The following is a 23,722-nucleotide window of genomic DNA, read 5'->3' on the forward strand; positions in this document are numbered from 1 at the left end:
ATGCCTATTTTTTTTCAAGAAGTGCAATTCAACAGGCTTTTTGTTTCAAAAACATTTGACATTATTTTACTTCCATACCGCCATCATCTTCCCTTGCAGGTCCTGCTCCACCACAGAAGATCTGCAGCAAATGCATAGAAATCAAGAATCAGAAAAGTGCTGTAATAGCTCTGTTTGAAATTACAATAATTAAAATAAACTACAACTCAATATTTAAATAGTTGTTGTTATTCATTTCTGTAATGTCACAAAGTCTTTGATGGCAGCATTCAGCTTCATGAGCCACTCTCCACTGGATAAACACACACGTGTTCATCTGTTCTTGTAACATCCAGACCAGATTCACATTACCTCTGTGATTTATGAGCTCAACACTACATTTACATGTTGAGGTTGTTTTAACTTTTTATCCAACATAAATGTTCCTTAATTTACCAACATTGACAAATAAAATAGATAACTTATGTTTAATTACTTTATAGATTTGTTCTACATAATAGCACACATACATCACTCAGATGTCTATTTCATATAGTAATCTGCAATTCTATAGAAGAGTTTCTTGCCAGATATTAAATAGACATTTAGTAATTGTATTTAAGATGTATACGGTTTAAAATGTATGCAAATCCACTTTGGAGACGTAGGCCTATGTGTCCTTACTGGAGCTTCTCTGTTAGCTATACATAATAAAATGTGATTTACAGCAAAATCACAAATATATAGCGTCTTTACATCTTCAACAATTCAACAGTTTACTGTACAGTAGTTCAACACATGCGATCATTTGATTTGTAATACTCACATTTGAAAACAGTCTCGTCCGTCATCCTTTCCGTCACGTTCGAGTATGACCTATCCTTCTTCTTCTTTTTTATGACGTATCCTCTCGCGTGGCCTCCTGGGATAGAAGAGTTGAACACTCAAAAATCTGGCCGAAAGCAGTAAGCCATCCGGGAACTTCTCGCCTACTCTTTTATGAATACTGATGTTTCGAACGTACTGCTTCCTTCACGTACTGTTTTCGCCTACTATAGTAGGAAAGTAGGCATATTCGAACGCACTTAAGTCCGAATCTCGCGATAATTAGTACGTCACCCAGGTAATTCTCGCCTACTCTTTTGGATTCGTACATACTTTTTCGCTCGCCTACTCTTTTTCCCATACTAAATAGTAGGGAAGTATGCGGTTTCGAACGCAGCCATTGTCTCCAATACTCTAATCGTAAAACACTGACACATCGTCGTTTTTTTTCCATAATTACTATTGGTCAACCTTTACGTCTGTCTTGTGGGTTTTGCAAATATTTAACCAATGAAAACTATGAACAAGAGCTTGAGACTAAACCTCGTAACTCCATTGGATCCTCAAACTGTCGGTCAAAACCTCAAAACTCCGCCCTGCTTCGGTGCCGCACGCACTTCGGACGTCTCTCCTTGTTTACAATGCAAAGGTAAACGAAAAACGTAAGATTGTTTGAGTAAGTTCTGCATTTTCTGTTCTCAGTATAATGTGGAGGATAGTTTCTTAGTCTAGCATTTGTCGACTCACAAGTAATGTCTTAAAATAGCCTAACAGAAAAAAAAGAAGAAAAAAAACTGAGCACCCACATACATAACATAGTAAACTGTATTTTCTGTAAGTTGAAGCACTTCCAGCCTCTGATGCGACCGTTCTAATGACGAACAAAACACGTAACGTTAGGCCTAACGTTAGATGTCCGATATTCGCAGGTCAAAATCCTCGTTACTCCAAGTCCATTTGAGCTTGATTTTGGTAAAATGTTAATAATAATGACGCATGCAAGTGTCTGACCATAAAAAGCCACTTTGACAACACGTGTTCAATTATTTAAAAAGTGTAAAGTGTTTAGTTTAGTGTTTTTTGTCCCCATTTGGCCATTTCTTGATAGTATTGATTTTGGACATGAGGTAAATTATAGGGGGTCCCAAAAAGTATTTTGCCTATGTCACAATGTGAGGTAACTTAAATCCTGCAGAGTGCATGAACGCCATCTGGATCCGACTAAAAAGTGAGTGGTGTGTTATCATTGATACACATTTGCTAATACAGCGTGTGCGTTAAGATCAAATTAACGCAACGGCCTGTTTCTTAACAGCGCGCGGCGACATGCCACTGCGCATGCGCTGAAATTACGTTCTGAGTAGATGAAATGCAGACGAACAACTAATCGAATTGCGAAGTTTAAGGCACATATTTACAGATCTTTTCCAAATCCGAAACCGGATTGTGGTTATTGGTATTGATAAAAATGAGGAAACATGTTTTTTATACTACATTCTATAACGCCGTGCTCGCCGTGTAGTTCATCTCACGTTGAGCGTTTGATGTTGTTCATACCCCACTTTCACCAACTCATTTAACGCATTGTAGTATAGCATATATCATTTCTTTGTTGTTTACTTAAGAGTTTTTTTTTTTTTTTTGGCAAGGTAATATTGATGAAGAAACGGGTTGGTGAAAATAGGGGGCGTTCAACACACTGTTCAGAGCCCGGATAGCTCAGTCGGTAGAGCATCAGACTTTTAATCTGAGGGTCCAGGGTTCAAGTCCCTGTTCGGGCGGAAATTTTTTTCATTGCTTTTACTAACGAAAAATGTATGTGGTCGGTTGATTTTCAACCCTTTAACTCTCGAACACTGTAATTAGATTTGTTCTAAAGAGGTTTGCATTCAAAATCATATCTATTTCTTTTTTCGAATCCGTTATGAAACCATTCTTGACCAGAAAATTACATAATGGCATCCCTAAATGCATTATTTACCCCATGGATGATTTTCATTTTTGGCACAGTATTTGCACTTTTGACACTTTTAAAAAAAAAAAATAATAATAATTGTCTGAAATTAAAATATACACAAACTATTAAATACATTTATTGATGCATTTTAAACTGTACAAAATGTAAATATACAACAGCCTAGAAAACTGAAAACGAAAGAAAGTGGAAAATGCACAGCTGCAGTTGGTAGATTAGGTAAGGGCACAGAAGCATTTCACAGGCCAATTATTACAAACACATACCAGTATAAAGGTCAAGAGTCATGCACAATTTGCACCTTGAACAATCTCTATGCAAGCACGATGTATGCAAGCAGTGTGAGATATGAGAAATGGTGTCAGTTTAAGTGAAACAATGTACACTTTTGCTATTTTATGCATTGATGGTCTATGAACGAGATCCAACATCTTTGCAGTCACACAAAATTACACAAAGGTTAGTCAACTTTCTTTTAGCAGTTATGGGTTTGAGAATGGAAGGTGCAGCTGTCAATCACCCAAAGAAGTGTCATGCACTTTTTGGGCAACTTCAGTGCCAAAAACAAGCCGGTCCTGAGGTATCTGGAATATATAATGCTTATCCTATAGACAGAAATATACAACTTCCTTTAAAACTGCATGTTTATAAAAACAAATCTGATTTGCCCACTGCCTTTGTGTCATCCTTTGCATCTGAAAAATGATAAAGTGCATTCTTGTTTGATATTGTGCAAATAATAAAACTTAAAGAGCATGCATTATTTTTACAGTGTCATGCTTGAATGATCTTCAGTGGTTTCCCCCCCCTCACAGATATCTGGGATTGACAATAAAATCTAATTTTGCAAAGCGTTAAAGTTCATAATGGCACATTGCATGTTATAAATATTCCTTCTTCCTATCAAAACTATTCAAATTAGCTCAGAAATTCTAAGCACAAACTTCTAGCATCAACACCGACCTGTACTTTTTGACGAGAACAGAAATGTCAAGGTCAACTGAGTGCAATCCTACTTGACAGTTTACTCAATAGACTCATCGGAAGGCCAAGGACTTTCCTATTCACAATATAATGGCAAAAAAATAAAAATAATTACAGGATCAGTTTTGCACCTTTAATCAAGTGGATCAATATGTAAGATGTTTGAATCATTTAATATTTTGATGATGTACTAAGAAGCTCAAACCATTGGCATAATGATTAAGCTTGGAATCTCGAGTTCTATCCAGGAGTGAATAATTATGACTTTTGTGATCACTGTCCAAAAGAAAATGGATGGTGTGAGTCTCTCTTGTGTACTTCATCGACGATATACCTGTTAAGTCACCTAGAAGAAAAAAAGAACAGAAATAAACATTAGGAATCCAGCACGGATCAATGCTGCTTCCATGTGTGCCACACAAGCAGGGTTGCCAGGTCTGCGCAACTAAACTAGCCCAATGGCCAATCAAAATTAGCCCAGTGTGCATTTCTCCCAAATAACCCAGAGAAAAAAAAAAAAAATCAAAACCATGGCAACAATTTAAAAGTAGCCCTGGAAACCCTGCAAGTCCTGAAAGGGTAGCCAAAACATTTTGATCGCCCCCTGGTGGCGCAGTATAGGTCATAAACCCCACCGTCTCCATGAAACGAATGGGACGTGAGCCAATGTCATTTTAGGAAGTTCTTATCGAACTGACGTTTGTTTTTCTAATAAGTTTGGTTTTAGCTAATTGTGTGATGCTATTAAAACGGGGTGTGGCATCATCACCAGTGGAATTCTTTCGGGAGTTTCGGTAAGAGATAAGGTTTAACAAGGTTTATCTTTTAATTTTCCATAACTGATTTTTTGTTTCGCATTGACAAAATGAGTTGTTTAAAAAGTTCAGGGGTGTGTGCTTGCAATTGAGTCTGCGGGAGTGTGGGCAAGACCTTGATACCGTGGCTCCACCGCCCAATCACTACTGCGCATACTTTGGCTCCAAATTATGTCATCAGCCCAAGAACCCATTTTGGCTTCATTTTTCTAGGGTTTACAGTCTATGGTTATACCTTATGGATGTGTGGCGGTTGATCATCCTCAGCCCCCTCCTCGGGCACTGGGTCGTGATGCCGGCCTATTTGGTTCTCCTCAGACCAGCCGCCCATAGGCATACGAGGTGTCCTCTGGACTCGAAAGCTTCCAGAAGCAGGATCTGCGGGAGACATAGATTGTCGCTCATGTAAAGACTATGGAGGGGTCGTATTTTCGTTCTTGTAATCTGTGAACAGTCATTTCTAGTACCTGAGGTTCCGTCGAAGCGTCGCTGGCTGCTGCTGTGATGTGCTGCCCCCTGCTGGTGTGAGCTGGTGGCACTAGGGAAAGTGCTGGAACGAGGGAAGTTGCGAGCAGCTTCCATGTCTTCATTGACACTCTCACTGCTCTCGTCACTCTCCTGTCTGTGCCAGGTGTGTCGAGACAGCTCACCTCGCGATTGCTGCTTATGCATCTACATACACATTCGATATAGTTACTAATCTTCAGGTGCAGACTACAGACTGACATTTTTCAACAGAACCAGACAATCACAAACGCTTTTGGTTAATTGGTTGATTTGGATGGATTAGTAAAGGAAAAGCAGAGAACAATGGGAATTGTAGGTAGTGGAAAAAAAAGCTTCTGCTAAATTCCATACATGTATAGGAGAATCAATAGATTTTTGTTGCTTTACCTCATGAATGTAGAGAGCATGGATGCTCATCTCTGTGGAGGCGTATTCTGATAGGATCATACTGGTTAGCTGGCCTTCCCAGGCACTACTGCCAGAGCTGATGGTACGGGCGTCAGTGCTAGACAAGGACAATCCAAGAGTTAAGAGGGAGAACAAATGAACGATATAATGATAGTCAAATAATTTTTACACCGACAGGGACAATTTAAAAATGATTCCAGCTATACAGATAAATATATTGCCATTAAAAAGTTTGGAATAGATCAAAAAAAATTGTTTTTGAAAAAAGTCTCTTGTACTCACCAAGGCTGCATTTATTTGATTCAAATTTTAAAAAAACGTAATATTATGAAATATTATTACACTTTATTCTATTTTAATATGTTATTTATTCCTGGTGATACAAAGCTGAGTTTTCAGCATCAATATTGCATCATTGTCACGTGATCCTTTTATAAATCATTCTAAAATGCTGATTTGGTGCTCAGAAACATTTCTTATTATTGTCAACAAACAGCTTAATATTTTTGTGGAAACCATGATGTGTTGTTTTTCAGTATTATTTGAAGAGCAGCATTTATTTGAAATAGAAATCTTTTGTAGCATTAAAAATGTATTTACTGCCACTTTTAATCAATTTAATGCACCCTTGCTGACATAAACTGAAACATAATTAAAACTAAAAAGTATATCATTATTATTATTAATAATAATATTTTATAACAACACATGATTATTAGTATATCATATAGGATATGTTAATGATTATATTACACTTTAATTGAATCATTACCCAGAGCCTGTCATTGCTCGCCCAGTCACCACAGCTGGATGGTCCTGTCGCGGCAGTCTGGCGGATGGGTAGCTGCCTCGGAGGTGTAGACTCGTGCTGACCGGAGAGAGGGATCGGAGGGCGGAAGCTCCCTCACTCACTCCAATGGACACAGGATTGATGGAGCCCTCTCGACCCAGATGCAGCGAGGCCAGGGAAGGGGGTCCTATCAGGAGATTTGCAATAAGACTGCGAGGCTGAAATGAAAAAAGAACCAAAATTAGACCTTTTAAAAAAAATAATCCATCCAGTTATTTATATAATCGTATTGTATTTGAATTTAAAAGTGGGTTTTCTACTTGGTCCATTTTTCAATCATAGTGACTAATATGAAGTATTAATAAAAGATAATATATCATATTAAATGTAATAATCTGATAGCTGTTGGCAGTCCAGTCATTTGAATACCTCTGAATCAGACTGTAGTGAATGGGTTGATTGAAAGACAGGATTCTCTGCTATGATTCCCTGCTGTCCTCCGGCGGCCTCGCGGTGCACCTTCTCTTTCAGAAGACTGATGAAATGTGTGCTCTCCCGAGGGGGCTGCCAGTGTGGATTTGTGATCGCAAAGTGCATGAGTGACAGTTCTGTCTTCCCGTCTTCTGCCTGCTGATAGATGGAGGCCTCTGTTTTCCCAGCAGACATCCACTGTAGTGGACCAAAAACAACATCAGAGTCAGCAATAAAGAGAGAACTAAGGATGATACATCTATCTATTAAAAAAAGTACAATAATGAAACTAAGTGGAAAAGAAAAAAAGGTTTCACTTACTGCAGGATGACCATGTTGACGGACATCCATCTGTGCAAAAGAGCAAGTATCACCCACACCGACCACATCCACAGTAAAGTTTCGGAAAAAATCTATGATCTCCAGAGATTTGCGGCGCAAGCAGAAAATGAGAATGAAGGGAGTGATGACAGGACTCAAAAGCTCCTCAAGAATAAACACCTACAAAAACAAGAGATCAATGAAATGAAAATCTATTCTCTAACTCCATGTTATTGATTGAATTGTGAATAGATTTCACACGTTTCAATTTTTTATCAAAATGTCATAACTCAGTCTTCTGGTCTGGTCTTCAATGATTGCCAAAATTAGTGTAAACTGAGGTTCATTTATTAATTTGATTAATCATTTAACTGCTTGATTATTGTTTATTTATTAATCACATTCAGAAGGGGACTCAACAAATCTCCCAAAACGTAATTTACTAGTCTGGCTATCACCAGACCAAGCTCAATCTTTCAAGAACATTAGTCTAGGGAGTCTGAGATTCTGGTCTGGGGAGTCTGCACTGTATTTTCTACTGCACAAGAGGCGTGATCACTGGGCATAGTTCAAATGACTCTGTATGCAATTGGATAGTCCTTCAACCAATCAGATCAACGATCCAGGTGACGTACTTTGCAGCGAAAACACCAGGCAGGAAACGTGTCAACAAACGTGTTGGTTTGGAGCATTGATCAGTGGTTTGCAGAAGCAGCAATGGCATCGAGCGATTTTTGCAGGTTGTGCAAAAAAAAAACATGAAAGAGAGTGGTATTTACACCCACTTGAGCGATTTGTTTGCTAAACTAAAGAAGCCACTGAGCTTGGTCGAGAGGTTAAAAAGAATTGGATTGGATTAAACCCACTAATAGCGCGTCAGGTGGATGAGCCAGTTTGTGATTGGTCCCCGCAAATAATTTGTAATGGAAGCAGGATAGAAGAATGTACAGGTTTCCAGCCAGAGCTGCAGGGCGAAATCAAATCGCCAACAGATCGGGCGTCACCATAATCATGTCTTGACTCTGTAATGTATAGTATGTTGTGTATCAAAAACTAAATTGAATTTTTTGGTCCTTTTGATTTTTATTTTAGTTACAAAGTTATAAAACTGTAATTATGTTTCTCCAAATGTAATTTTTATTTCAGTTAACGAAAATGTGATTGTTTGGTTTTCATTAATAATAACACACTGGTGTTGGGTGCAAATAGAAGAATTTCTTTAACTGCTGCATGACTTACAGCCTTGTACTGAAAGAGCTGTGCGAACTCGTCTCTGGTCTCATAGCGGTGGGCATTACCCTGCCAATGATCAGGCATGTAGTGAATCTGTGCCAGGATCACTTTAAGCAGCTGCTCTGGACAGAACACCATATGCTTGTCTGGGATAAATGACCTGGGGCAGAAAAAGGAGGAAAGAATGAGCACAAAACTGTTCAAAGTCAAATCTCACCAGTAAATAAGATGGACAAAAATGTCCAAAGACTTAGTTCAAGTGATCTCTTTAATCTTGGTCACTCTTAGCTGCAAAATACTATCTTTTCCTCTCTTTGCGCACCTGCAGACTGTGATGCCGACCCCAAGTAATGTGATACTGCTGAGCACATGCTCCACAGCCAATACATCTTCATCATAAATAGTCAAAGCAATCAAAACCGCAAGTATGGAGCCAGCGAAGAATGCCACGTTCTTGGCCACCACCGTCAGTAATGGTGACATGAAGCAGTTCATGTACTTCGAGGAGGCCTTGTAGCCCTTGCTGAGGCGTGACATCAGCTCATGGTCTAGTTCATTGAAGTGTCTGAGGTAAAAACGGCCATACAGAGACCAACATCGAGCACCCAGGCTTCCCGGCTCACGCTTGATCACCTCAGTGTAGCTGAAGAACGCGTAGAGAATCTGCCAAATCAGGATAACTGGACACAAGAGAAGGTTGGCGACTCCGATCCACAAGATCCGTGAGCTCAGGCGATCTGCTAGCTCTAAACGGTTCCCTCCACGTTTGTACTCTGACTTCAAACTCCACTCGTTTTCAAAAAGAGATCCAGGGCCCCAGAAGAAAATCAGCTCAAAGTTATACTTGAGGCCACGGGTGTAAAAAACAGTGTCGCCCAGCAGAGGCAAACGAAAGCGCACAGGAAGAAGTGACTTATTGACCATAGCGACCATGTAGTTTTTGAAACGCAGGATGCGATGGTAGATGTCAAGCTCTGTCAGTTCTTTTTTGTGGATGCAAATCTGGTGCTCCTTCTGTATCTCAACAATCCTTGCCTGCACCTCCTGCCAGGTAAAATAAGGAAGGTCCGCCTACCAAAAGAAAAGGGCTGATTAAACATTTAAATAGGTTGAATAATAGAATTTCATCAGTTCCTCTGGTACGTTTTCTCTGAAAATGATCAGCAATTTAAGTGGCTTACTGGCATCAAGAAGACAGCAAGAACTCATAAACGTGGAGTATGCATGCTTTCTTCCAGTGCTGACTCAAACGTCTGTTAGAACCAAAACGTTTTAGAAAATGTGCTATAGTGAGTTAGCAGAAAAGCTCACCGTGGACATTTTTAGGGCATTAATGTAAAACGATCTGATCTCCCAGTAGCAACAGATGTTGTAGAAGAACTTGACGAGACGGTGGAGCCAAAAGACCCCTGATATGATAAGGATGAAGATGACCGAAACATTGTCACGGATCCTAAAACATACGTTAACAAAGGATGGTTTGATTTATGATGGATTATACTGATACAGTAGTAAGAAGCAATAACATTAACGCCACTTAAGTGCCATTTAATATATAAAATATACCGAGCACTGCACTCGTCCACTGGTAGAAACGCATCGGGCAGCGTAACCTTTGAGGAATCAGTGTGATTAACAAACTTGTTGGCAAAAAGGATGTCATAGTCCACACAGTTAGCCAGGAACACTGTGAATGCCACCACAAACACCAGTTGCCTAGAATAATAAGTGGGAAAATTACATGACAATTCAGAAGGGTAAATTAATGTGATCACTGATCTGTTGTTAACAGACAATACTTATGAGTCCTATCACTTTACACAAACAATGTCATGTTTAATAAATGAATTGATACTTACACAAGCTCAAATATTTCACCCAGCAGCATACAAGTAAATCCATTCTTCTGGTGTAGATTATAGACTTATTAAATGTTAAGAAAAATATAAGACATGTTGACTGTAATTACTAATTTTAGGTCAATCTACTTGATCTAACATTTGAAAATCTATTTAACCCATAAACAAGCAATTCATTTCAGTGTGCAAAGGATATTCTCTGGAAGAAAAGGTCTAGATTTTCAATGTGGTGCCACGGAGCTGCAATAAACAAATGTATTTATTAAAAATGGAAAACAACATGGAAAATTTTTGTTCTAGTGTCTATGGTAAGAAGCCTGTGCATATCCATTGCTCATTTAACCCACATCAAGGGTTAGTTCATCCACAAATTCTGTCATTATTTACTCATCCTCATCTCATTCCAAACCCTACAGACTTCCATTCATCTTCAGAACACAAATGAAGATCTTTTTAATGAAATCGGAGAGATTTCTATGCAACTACCACTTTCAAGCCCCAGAAAGGTAGTAAAGACATCATTAAAGTAATCCATGTGACTCCAGTGGCTTAATTTTATGAAACCACGCGAGTATGCGTTGTGGTACTCCCGTGAACGCGTGTTGGAGATTAATATGTTGAAAATAAAGTGTAAAAACATTTTTTGCGCAAATAAAGCACTCGCGTTTTAAATTAATATTATAAATCTGTCGATTGTGTTATATTGTGTTTATACTGTTATATTACAAATTTATTTATTTTTATATTTTACAAATGTAATATATTGTTATCAAAAGTATTTGTTTATTTAAATCACAATTTTGTTTATTTAGTTTATTACTAACTTTTTTTATCACTTCTTTATTTTTTAGATTTTTTACACTACTTTTCTCTAACCTCTTCCACAGACCCCTAGCACTCCATTGTGGCTCCCTGGGAACCCCCGGACCCCAGTTTGAAAACCCCTTATTTAAAGCAAGGTTGCCAAAAGAATAAAAGCATATGATTGTGTCATACAATAGACATACACACTATATGGCACTGTTGCTTTATTTAAATTATTGTGGATCTTACATTTGGATCCCTCTGGAACATGCACCAGTAGATTCTCTTCTCCGGGAGGGGAGTCGCTGTAGGACGCCTCCAGGCGCTGGTACTCTGTATCAAAGTGGGCCATCCCGCTGTCAGACCCCAAATCTCCTGTCACACACTATCCCTTCTAGTGCCTCTGGATTAAAAGAACACTTATTATAAGCAACCCACTGGGGTATGACACAAAACATGATAGAATAAGTGTGGTCTACTTTGTCTTTTCAGGTCATTCAAGTATATATAAACGTGACAGTCTGTACTTAAATAATACCCAGCCCACAAAAACATCATTGTGCAACAGCAGTGGGCCCACGCTCATTATATGATTCACGGTATAATAAACCAATAAAATAACACACTCACCAAAATATATTATGTTTAAATCATTGGATTTTGTTGCCATTATGTAAGCAGTAACGTATTAAAACAAGTGCTGGACTAGTTTGACAGCTTTGTCAAATATGCCAACCTCTCAGAAACAGTAATGCTATCTGAAGGAACGTCTCTGCATTTAAATATATAACACGGTTTATTACAAGATCAACTCTTACCTTGTACCTCCCTCCATTTCATTTATGAAACCAAAAGGACTAACGTTACCGGACCAATTCTGCTCTTCCTATAGATGAAAGCGCAATAAACATAAACACATTCAGTCCATTCTTGCAAAAGGCACAAAACAGAGCACAGTCGCATAGTCTCCTTTAGAAGGCTTATATATTATCCTTAAATGACTTTTAATACTTTGCTTAAAATAGCTAATGTGTGTTATTATCCATGGCAGGAGGCAACCAGCTATTTATTTATGTCAACAGAAGCCTGAGGAAAATATGAGATGCGCGTTGAGAAACACCTACCTATGCAGCAACAAACAGGCGATTCGTTATTCAGAAATATTATTTGGATGAAATCTTACCTCATTCGAATGTGAGCAGCGGTGATTTATGATTCGCACCCTGCTATAAATGCCAAGATCTCTTTTGTTTTCCAATTTGAAGCATTTTTGGTTTCGATTCTTGACGCACGGTATGGAGGCCGCGTCCACTGTGTGACACATTTGCTGTCCAATCAGAAGCAGGTTTTCTGTGTAAACGAGCCAATGGTATTAGGAGGCGGGTCTTCTTTTAGATAATACCGCAAACAACATCCATCCCAATAACCCAGAATAAATACACAGAAATAATTAATCGTACCTGAATATTTAAATTACACTGATGGTTAAACATTAAAAAGTGATTAATCATAGTTGGTTGTATTTTACAGGACAACAAATTAAGCATTTTGCAGAATGTTTTGAGGGAACAAGAAACAACAGAGATGATAAAGTTATTAAGCAGTTCAAAGGGCCAAATCATGCTAATACCTTCTAGTGCCGAAATTTTGGTCATGTTTACACTACACAATGGCTCCACCTAGTGACTAGTTGTTACATGAAAAAATAACTGAATGGTACAATGTCTGCTTAAATCATTTTAAGCCTGCAGTGATATGACTTTAGAATATAGAAAAGGCCAATATTTAGATCATAGTAGGCCTACTGTCAATCTTTGTTGCATACTAACTGCAGAATAAATGCATTCTGAAATGGTTTAAATCGCAAAGTGTAGCCTATATGGGTGGCACAGAAGAAAAAGTGCTTATCTAATGGACTAGGACAAAGGTTAAATTAACGTGTTTCTTTATTGGCTCATTGCTGAAACTAAGGATTATGGTACAGAGGATTATGGACAGAGTCGGAATATAAATATGTTTTGCACCCTCTGTCATGATAGGCTATTCATGATGTATTCAAAAGGACACATGATAAAAAAAAAATGCCCCCATGACTGATATATTTACAGGAAAGCTATTATAGAATGTAAGATAGGCTAGTGGTACAATCGTAAAACAATTCAAAATCAAATCAAAATGTATTTATATAGCACCTTAAAAAACACAGAGTACCAAAGTGCTGTACAATTTCAAAGGAATTAAATAAAACACAACTGTTACTTTTGATATAGCAAAATGTGCTTTTGAGTAGGTGCTAAATAACTGAAATAACATCTCCATAGTGTCTGTAAACAGTAAAATAAAGTTTGTGTGTTTGTTTGTTTGTTTGTTTAGCAAATAAGAAGACGCTTTCAGTTAATAATTTTGCGCGTTCACAGTGAGCAGTCCATATACGGCAAGCCGGAAGTTTAAAAAACAAAAGCGCGATGAACTTGGATGTGCGGTTTGAGTTTGCAGGGTGCAAAACGTTTACGATTTCTCATCTGTCAACTACCGTTTATACAGCCAAATATTCTTTCAGGAAAATGAAGACAGAGGAAAACAAAGAGGCCAAAAGGCGTCAAGAAAAAAACAAACAAGACGAGCAGCCTAAGCCTATCGGTAAAGCTTTTTATCGCTGGAGGGAGCTGAGAGCTTGTATAAGCAACTGGAAACAGATGCACCCTCCAAGCTTCCTTTGCTTCTGCTTGACAGGTTAAAAAAATGCGTAAAAGCTGTCTGTTTCGTCAGAAATCTGGCCTTCATCAATTTTCAGTACACACAAACAACAATAATTTGAAATATGCATACAATTTCCACCTAAATATAGTGCATAATAAAACAAATTGGACATAAATCAATTCCTTCAGTTGATAAACTGTTAAAGTCGGCAAAAAAATGGAAGTTGCGATTGTATTTTCTTCCCTATATTGTGACGTATATCCGAGTGAAATTGGGCGGGACTTGATTTTGTCCATTGAGTGACAGGTTGTCCCGCCCTCACGCCAGTAAATACGTCATCAGAGAAGAGATGTCGTTGCGAGGGAAGGGCAGAATTATGAGGGCACATGAATGGCAAGTAGCCTACTCTATAAAAACTCAACTGGGTCAGAAAAATTGCATTACTTGATAACCTGTAGTGGTTGCTATAGTGGTGTTTGCAGCCGCACCAGTTATCAACATTTAACACGCAAGATGAAAAACAGGATTTATGATTGTGGTTTTATTTCAACATGCTTGCCCATGTTGACCTTTGCATGCATTAGTGATATTGAGGACTGATTCAGATGAAATTCTGTCATACTGGGATTGACAGGAGGAAGTAAGGGAAACATGAGTAAGTGGAGACCCCTCTTACTCAGAGATGAAGTCATTCCTCTGGGGATCCTTAATTAAATTGAACTGCTGCTGGGAACCATATTCATCTATACACACACATTCTCTTTCCTGCCTCTGTTGTAAACCATATAGGAGCATTGTACAGTTTTTCAGTATTTTCCCTAAGCATTAAGAAGGAACTTGTAAGACTGCATAAACATTACATTTCAGCCATAATATATCCTGTGTGTTTTTATGTGGTATTACTATATTGATATTGCCATATAGAATGATATGATTATAAATAACTTTATAATGCACAAGGTGCATAAACAGCACATCACATAAAAGCACATCAGAAGTTAGTGAAAGTGTCATGAAAGTCCCATCATACACTAGTCTCAACTGATCCTCACAGTTCTTACTTTTGAGTTTTCAGCTCATATAGCAAATATACATTTATGAATATAGACTAACAGAAATAATGTTTATACAGAAAACAATGGCATTTTCATTCCGTATTCAGAAAAATCGATGTAAAATTGTTCACACAGCACTGAATTTATAAATGCATGACCAAATTGTATACAAGTACAATACAAAAACAAATAGATTTAGTTAAAAAAAAAACTTCTTTAAACAAAAAGAGAAATTAATGTTTTCATCTTCATCAGGATAAAATCAATGGATCTTTGTTTTTTACATTATTAGTTATGAGATAAGGAACCATCTTCCAAAGAACATCTTTAACCATTCTGATCATTTGTTCAATAACATCTTACATTCTGCACAATCTCTATCCTGTCTCTTTCTACTTTATCTCATCTCTCTTTTAAGATGCTGTGTTGCATCAGTATATTAAACATATTATTTGCATATTACGTAAATATACATGTACTGATTTTGGGCTATTGTTGGTCTTAACAGTTATTAGAAATTAGTTTTCTTATTTTTTTATAGTGAACTGTAACTATGAATATGGACTAGTGAAACTGAAAAAATAATACAACCCACTACTGCATTAATAGCAAATGAAAAATAACATGAAAATAGATACTATCTGGTTTGATGCCCTCCTCTCTGATGCAGGTCTTGAAGAGGCTGGATCTGAACACACACATGTATTCATTTCCTGTAGTCCGTGCTTCAGTCTCGAGAGCAGTGTGTGCATGTTTGTGAGGGAGAGATATGCTTTATGGCACAGGGCTTTACTGTGTTATGCTTCAGACATTTTCATATTAAGGATTGTAGAGGATCAAGGTGCACACATACATTTATAGGACAAGCATTCATTTCTATATTGAGGGATAATAGAAGAGAGAGTGTATGCTGGGGGGCAGATTCCTTTTTTTTTTTAAATTTGAAATATTGGATAATCTTGGATTTAGCATGGGAATGTGAGGAAAGCCATGCTGAAGTGTGTGTCTTTATTTTATCTTATAGTTGTGGTTTATAACAATTTGAAGATGGAAAGCTTCAGCATCTTTAATGGCAAGAGCTGGAAGGGAATGTATTCTAACATTCCCAATAAATAGATTAGAAGCAGGTTTGTTGATATATTCACAGCGGAATCACACACTCTCTGTGTTGTTTATAGTGCTTCATAAATTAATGAAATCATAAATCCGTTCACTTTCTGTTTGCAATCCTTTCAAATCTTGAGATGATCCGAGGACTCTCAACTTGATTCCTTTCTTGTAGCTCTCTGTAAACACAATAAACATATTCACTTTCCCATGGATGTTCTTCCTGTGGACCGGTTATAGTTTCAGATCACACACATATTCTCTAATGCAACCCAAAATTGAGGGCAGTGAGACTTCTAGACCTTTTGAAAGTTACCTAAACTTTTGTGAAGAAAGTAAAAGTAGAAAAATATATATTGAGTTTAAACACTTTTTTTCACAGTATAAACACTTTTTTTTTTAACACCAAGAATTAAGGTAAATAAAAAAAATATATATATAAAAACACTGTCAGATTTTTTACAGACTCAGCGATCAATGAAAATGATTTCTGGCATCATAAAATACACCCTCCCTGTCCATTGCAGAACCATTATTATGCCTCCAGACACAACACCCAGCACTTAACTACAGCATTAACAGCCTCATGGCCGTCTAGCTCAATAATGGCTATTGATTGATCTGAGATCAGTGGTGAAGATGTGCGCTTGCTTATTTCTCTAAAATGTGTATCATTACATCAAAATACCTAAACATGGCTGTTTAGCAAAGCAAGTGTCACAGTTATTATTGCTTATGGGTTTGAACAAACTAACCCTTACCCCAAGTATTAAACTTCCCAAGTGATCTGCAGGTCTAACTAGTTGAACATTAAATATGTGAAAATGTCCTATAGATATACATTGAAGGAAAGACCCGAGACATTCCTTGAGTCCAAAATATGATTTGGGCTTTTTTGCCTGTAAACTCCAATATCGATTTTTGTCTGAGTGCACATTCTGTGATTTTAACCATATTTCTGAAATCACCATGATCAAAAATACAATGCTTTTGCTTTTGCATCTATTCCACTATGAGAAGTGAGAATTGTCTTAACAGCTCTTTCTGAATTCTTTAATGCTGCCGCCTAGTCTCATGTATATTTGTCATCTTACCCAAGACTCTTGTCTGTCTGTCTCTGTTACCATAAACAGTTAGCCTGGGAAAACCCAGACAACTTCCGGCAAATTTAGATTTGCTCTGCAAGTAGTCTGGCAAAGAGCTCATTCAAGCCCATTTCTAATCCGTCGAAATCGAGGCACCAATCAGAAACGTTGAGGCGGGCTTTACACGATGACGATCGCTCTGATTGGTTTTAGGTCTATCCAATTGCGCCCAGAGGCATTTGAGCGACGTCCGTTGGTGAAGCGCATCAACTTTTAAATGCATTATTATATTCAAATTGCAAACACATGAGGACAGTCTCCATGAAAGACCCACTGGCAGATGAACGTGCTACTACATTTCTCTCCGAAACGGTAGGAAATTAAATTAGATTTAATAGAGGATTTTAACTGTGACAAGATGATTGACGGCAGTTTACGTGACAGGATGCACGCGACAGATCCGTCCAATAAAGATGACGAAGTAGTATGTCCCAAAGCGTGCCTACTTTTTTGCTACACATTCAAAAGTAAATACCTTTTCTTCACAAAAAGAGTACATACTTTTATGGCGTAGTGTAACTTAGGCGAATTGGGACATGGGCTTTACACGATGTCGATCGCTCTGATTGGTTTTAGGTCTATCCAACTGCGCCCAGAGGCATTTGAGCGACGTCCGTTGGTGACGCCCCTTTGGAAATGAGTTATTAATGAAGCTTTGCCAGACCATAACTCAGTTACTACTGAGAATGGTCTGGTTTTAACCAGGCTAATAAACAGTTACATAGACACCTGAATGTTTCTTTTTGGGCCATTGCCTGTGGAGATAAAAATATTTGCAGGCAAACTATTTCCAAATTCCAATTTGATTCACAACTATGTTTTTTTCTAATAGGTAACTAAACATCAACTAAGTTACATAATTCCGTGCATATAAACAAACCTGATCAAAACTGGGGGAGATATACCATATTGCTAGAAGCACTGTGAGATTTTAATCTGTTTTTACGCTTTAGACAAAAGGAAAATCTCATTACGCTAAGGCCTCTGTTGGTTCACTGAATCAGGGGGATTTATGGTGATGGCTATTGGCTAGTGCCTTTGATTGACAGTGATCTGTTTGTTTCTCACCCCAGTGATAACAGCAGTATCGACCAGCTTTTACTACTTTCTGATTCGGCAGTAAAAACACCAGACTGCAGAGAGGAGAAAGCATATTCAAGCAAGAAGATCAAGCCTGAAAGTATTTTAAAAAAGAATAGAATTGAAATGTGCCTGTTTAACTGCTTCACAACTTAATGCTGGTACTATTTGCTCAGGTGGCTCATTCAGATGCCACTATTTATTTGGAACAGTTTAAGTTCTAGCCCAGGGGACTCAACTCGATGGGGGTGCAAAACTAAAACTAATAATCCATCCCTGCAATGACTCGGGGACAGTTGGACAGTTAAATGGAACAGAACTGTGCATACAGACAGCACTAGTTCATCAACAACCTCTCATATTTGAAAACTGTCCATGTGCCATCTGACGTCAGCGCATCACAGCCCTATTACAAAAAACATACTTCTTTTATTGGCATGGCAACATGGTTGTTATAGTTGCAAAACTTGTCAGTGGTGCCCAAGATGCTATGACGATTGTCTTTGTCTCTCATCCGTTTCTCCATATTGGGCAAAATAAAGAATAGAACAATTAAGACAATATAACAATAGGAGCCAATTGTTCTATTCGTTATTTTGCCCAAAAATATGGAGAAAACTTTTCAGGTGCCTGCTGTTTCTGTTAAAGGGATACTCCACTTTAAAATGAAAATTCTGTCATCATATACTCACCCTCATGTTGTTTCAAACCTGTATGAATTTCTTTCTTCTGCTGAACAGAAAGGAGGATATTTATAAGAATAACCAGACAGTTTCTGGTCTCATTGACTTCAGTATATTTTTTTCCTACTATGGAAGTCAATGAGACCAGAAACTGTCTGGTTACTGATATTCTTCTAAATATCTTCCTTTCTGTTCAGCAGAAGAAAGAAATTCATACAGGTTTGAAAAAACATGAGGGTGAGTATATGATGACAGAATTTTCATTTTAAAGTGGAGTATCCCTTTAACTAATGAATTAATTGAGTTGGAATTTGAATACAGTTGGCCACGCCCACAGGCTTTTGAATTCGAATTTGAATTGCAATGACAAGAAGAGGAATGAATTTCAGTTCAAAGTTATTCAATCATGCAATATTGATTTATGCAACGTGTTTTGCAATAAATAATTAAATAATTCTGAAAATATGTTGTGGCTATATGGTATTGGAAATTAGAAATTCAAATTAGAATTCTGCATTCCATTTTTTTATTATTAAAAAAGTATGTTTTCAGTTAAATAAAATATAGAAATGTTCTTTCTTATTTAATATGTATGCAAAGGTGGCATTTCAAACATTAATTAGCCTATCAAAATCATCAAATGTTTCTGAAATGATGTTGTGTGTGTGTATATGTTTTATGTATGGTGTTTAATTTTAATTATAATTCTGTATTCTGTTTTCTTTAAACTTGAAAGTATATGGTAAAAATAATTCTCACATTGTACATTGTAACTGTAAATTACACAATTACAATTCTAAATTTGAATGGAAGTGGGATTTAAAAGAATTACATTTTGAAAGGGGCACAGCCATTTTATGTAATCTGGTCTTATTGCACAAAACCAGTTGTGCTGAAAATCTATGATGGTCCAACCGCAGGGCTCGTCACATAGTATATCACATTCTTCTCATCTGCCTATCCACTTAAAATGACATCACCCTGTGAGTCCGATTGATGTCACATTAAAATGACATTTGATTCTGAAGTACACTTTTGGGATATGGCTCTCAGTTTCCCTTTCAGTTCGACGTACGTCTCCGTTCCCTCCTTCAGGGAACGAGGGTTACATACGTAACCGAGACATTTTCTCTGTCTCTTGCTCAAACCTGGAACCCTACTGGATCTTCCTCTTTTAAACCTGCCAGTGTGTCACTTTATTGTTTTACTGTTTCAGGGGACTTTATGAGCATCATGCAACACATGCTTGTTGAAAGCAAAGCATCAGGTGAATGATTAAGAAGCCCATTCACGTTTAATTGAGTTGTCACAGTAGGAGAGTGATGTTAGTGAAGGGGGGACCATGTGGAACTGCCCCAACACTTAAAAATAAAGCAGCTCCATTCAGCAAGATGAAACAAAAGAGACAAGCTTCCTCTGAACGTGAGGCTCTGCTACAGTGGTGTGACCCCAGCTCACGTCCCACAATGGGAGGCAAGGGATAAAAGGCTGGAGGAGACAAAGAGGCGACTGCAATACGGGTGGTGTGCTGCAGGCTACACCTCTTACTGGGGGGCCCCTAAAACCTTCAGGGCCTCCAGTGACTGGCATGAGCATACAATAGAGAGGCCAGGGCACGGGAAGCCGCTTCTGGGCTCTATAGTCTGACCGTATGGAGCACAGACGAGCGTGCTTCTTGCCATTACATGAGTGGATAGATTTGGCAAGCATAAATAGATGATCATGAATATTATTTTGGTTCTTGTTGCCAGGAAGCTCGGTGTCAATACTAAAGCTATTTAACGGCCTGAAATAAAGTTGCAAAAAATTATGTAACCAATCCTCCTCACCTTGTCTCCCAAAAGACCGCAGGTTAAAAGCCATAATGGAACAGGTGGTACCACTCGCATAGCTGATACTCATTTTGACAAAAAAAGAAAAATAACCTAAAAGGTGTGTGTGTGCGTGCTTTAGGGTGTAAAATGAGCATGACTTGCATTTAGTTCATTCAATGATTTGTTTGTCAGACGATACAGTCATCAATCTTCAATGTGTGTCTGACTCAAACACACATGCTACAATGTATTGATACTTTGTCTTGCATGGATTACAGTGCATGCTTGTGCGTCATGAATATCATCTGAGACTTTTTGGCACCTTCTGAAATGTTTTTAATGTTCTTTGGGGGCGAAGTTACAGTTAGCTTGAAGCAATGAATTAATCTTTTAGCTTTCTGATGACTCGTCTTCAAATAGGGTAAAGGGAAAAAAAGAAGAAAGAAAGAATTCCAATATCTCAAGATGTTGATTTGGACCAAAAGAAAAAAGATGGAGGTTGTACATTTAAGACAGTTAAGGATCTGAACAACACAAATGTTAAAAGTTCCTAAAAGAGGTAACCCAGTTCTCATCATAATTCTGCTCGATAAATACAGTGAGAATGACATGCAGTCCCACAATGCTCCAGGGGAGCTGTTCCTTCAGTTAGTGTGCTATTAGGTTCTGAATGAAAAGTGTCCATCAAATGGCTTGTAAGTCCTCAGGAAAACCTGCTCTTTGTCTCCCTAAATTGAAAACATCACAAAGATTTACAACTCTATAGAGTCACAAGTTACTCTAAGGCCGAGAGCATTTACAGGTTTGTACTCAAGTGTCTTACTTTTTCTTTTGTTGTTTTTGGACCTCAACATAAAAACAAAAAAACTCACTAAAAAAGGTTTTTCATACAATAACTAGAATATAGTTCTTGATTAAAATGTTAAAAACTCATTTTTTTAAGGTAAAAATTGTCATTGTAAAAATTGCCCTGTACCTTCTTCACTGTGTTTAGGTCAGTCCCCTAAAATATCATTTAATTTGCTATTTTAATGACATGGTTAGTTCAGATTGTCAAACGGTATAACCACAAGTAAATGTCATAATGACTTCAGAAAGTCAAGCGATGTTTGTAAAAAAACAAAACAATGCTTTTACATAGTAAAATGTTTGAAAAACTTTTTTAAAAAATGAAAATAATGATTGTGTCTTTATGTATTTGCATGTTTATGTACAACTATTAAGAACCTCTTATCGTTTAAAAACATTGCACATGCATAGACTAGTTTTTAACAATTGTCATCTTGGACAATTATTTATCAATGAAAATGTAAAATTACACTTCTTCTTGAGCTAATGAATCCGGATTATATTTTATGCCTCTCAAGCTGTGGGAGATAGCCTAAGAGTTTAAAGATTTAATCTACCATCTGCTTTATATTTAACTTTCATGCAGAGAGTGACCAAACTGGCTCTTTATTTATTTTGAAGATGTTGCGAATATGAACTTGTTTTCAGGGTAAGCCTGCCCTGCAGACACCGCAACACCTTCTATAAAAGTGAATTGATGAGTGAATCTGCTCCACCCCACCCACTGCATGGCGCATGCAGAAATATGTGTCAGTAGTGCTACCATGGAAACCCATCTGAGGCGCGAGCAGTACCACATCCAACACATGGGATTTCTGATCATTCAGATGATGGAATCTCGCTGAAGCCTGTTGTACTGTATTTTAACATATAACGCTTTCGATTTCACTACATATATTGCATCAATAACGCACTATACTGTATGCTGTATTACTGATTCAGAGTATAGCAGTAATTTCTGTCATATTTATTTCTGCGGAGCCATATTTTCTTCATTTTACTACCGGTATGCACGGTAAAAAGGGCACACTTAGGGGGTTGTCTTTGCGCGCGGTGCGCCGCCCAACCGGAGATGCGCGAGCGGACACTGGCTCATTTGCTCTGGTGCGGACACCGGAGTCAGCGAGGCATGTGTTTGGACACCGGCGTTTCGAGTAAATAGAAAAGACACTTACAGAAACGAAACACCTGAGCGTTTTCTTTTCCCCACCGGCTGTTATTTGCCAACGGCCGTTTCTCGCGCCAGCAGTTGTTCGAATTGCCACCTCACGCAGGACTGCAGCTCCCTGCTCTTCGTAAACATTCGTGAATGGAAAGCAACTGCAGAACAGACATACATCTTGTCAAACGTTTCTCGAATCCTCTGCAGTTTTGTGACTGATTAGCTGGATCCTCTTGCATCCTCTGAGGGAAGATGGAGACCTTCTTTGCAGAGGTGGGCTCATTTTTGTTGGCTAATGAAGGGAATGTGTCATTTCATCTGTTGTGCTTTATGTGTAATGTAAAAACAATAGATTATGTGCTATATTTGTGAAATAATGTCCTCAGTAGTCTTATGATGTAAAGACCGGTGGATAATTATCCTTGGCTGTGCCTCAGGATGTTGCATGTAATGCCGTCTCCTCCTATAACAGTGTCATTCCGTTTACATATACATACATACAAGCGTTTTACTGTTTGTCATTGAAGTGTTTCATTAAAAGCGACCAGTTCGTTATTTCACACGTTGACAGTAGTCTATGGTGATGTCGCGTGCATAGGTGTCTCGCGCTCGCCTGGGCTGTGGCGCGCGTGAGGGGGGAAGGGGCTCGCGCATTGAAGCAGAGGCAGGGTCTCTATCTGATATGATGCTTCTTCAAGGGTGCTATGCAAGGTTTTCTAAACCTCTCACATTTTCCAAATTGTTGATTTTCATGCATCTACATTATTTGTTATAAATCAATGACATGAAATCTCTCAAAGCCAGCGCGTGACTGTGTTGTGAAGGCTGTCCGGACATAATTGGGATTATTACCACATTCCATATTCAGAGCATTCACCTTGAGCCTGATAGGAATTGTTCAGGAACATATATACAAGGGCTCATAAATTATAATGAACATGCCACTCTGAGTGAATGCATGGTGGTTTTGTTTACCTGATCTGAATTCTGCAGAACAGGCCTCACAATATCATTTTAAACTATTTGTTTCATTTCTGCTTATCTCTCTATACCATTTGCTTATCTTTGTCATTTACAGTACAGTTAGATTGGGATGCCCAAATATAACTTGATTGGATGATTTTGTCATTGCTCCTTCTCTCTGTCTTTTAAATGC

The 23,722-nt window shown here is 38.0% G+C and overlaps 2 protein-coding genes across 2 annotated transcripts in view; one reads left to right on the forward strand and one right to left on the reverse strand.

Moving 5' to 3' along the window:
* Positions 1 to 2,869: 2,869 nt before the first annotated feature.
* On the reverse strand, positions 2,870 to 12,303 carry atg9a (ATG9 autophagy related 9 homolog A). The gene is made up of 16 exons (XM_079882893.1): positions 12,155 to 12,303; positions 11,790 to 11,857; positions 11,221 to 11,374; positions 10,364 to 10,407; positions 10,168 to 10,232; positions 9,875 to 10,024; positions 9,620 to 9,761; positions 8,631 to 9,379; positions 8,315 to 8,468; positions 7,076 to 7,255; positions 6,713 to 6,952; positions 6,266 to 6,501; positions 5,473 to 5,590; positions 5,046 to 5,250; positions 4,814 to 4,956; positions 2,870 to 4,109 (listed from the first exon to the last, which is right to left on the reverse strand). Exons 3-16 carry the CDS (start codon positions 11,321 to 11,323, stop codon positions 4,101 to 4,103), a joined length of 2,538 nt encoding a protein of 845 aa, XP_079739019.1. The 5' UTR covers positions 11,324 to 11,374; positions 11,790 to 11,857; positions 12,155 to 12,303; the 3' UTR covers positions 2,870 to 4,100.
* A 9,875-nt stretch (positions 12,304 to 22,178) lies between these two features.
* myo10l1 (myosin X, like 1) overlaps positions 22,179 to 23,722 on the forward strand; it is a 68,711-nt gene continuing 67,167 nt past the window's right edge. The window contains exon 1 of the mRNA XM_079884427.1: positions 22,179 to 22,839. Coding sequence (XP_079740553.1) covers positions 22,819 to 22,839 — 21 coding nt within the window. The 5' untranslated portion in view covers positions 22,179 to 22,818. The remainder of the gene's footprint in view (positions 22,840 to 23,722) is intronic.

This window comes from Squalius cephalus (genome assembly GCF_949319135.1).
Source record: "Squalius cephalus genome assembly, chromosome: 10".
NCBI lineage: Eukaryota > Metazoa > Chordata > Actinopteri > Cypriniformes > Leuciscidae > Squalius > Squalius cephalus.

What these genes read in the sequence shown, in the direction of transcription:
- atg9a (XM_079882893.1), bottom strand. Translation starts at nt 11,323, where the DNA reads ATGGCCCACTTTGATACAGAGTACCAGCGCCTGGAGGCGTCCTACAGC. An exon ending in CGAGCAATGACAGGCTCTGG is followed by an intron (nt 5,591 to 6,265) that starts GTAATGATTCAA and finishes GTCCTTGTCTAG; the next exon opens with CACTGACGCCCGTACCATCA. An exon ending in ACGCTTCGACGGAACCTCAG is followed by an intron (nt 4,957 to 5,045) that starts GTACTAGAAATG and finishes TGTCTCCCGCAG; the next exon opens with ATCCTGCTTCTGGAAGCTTT.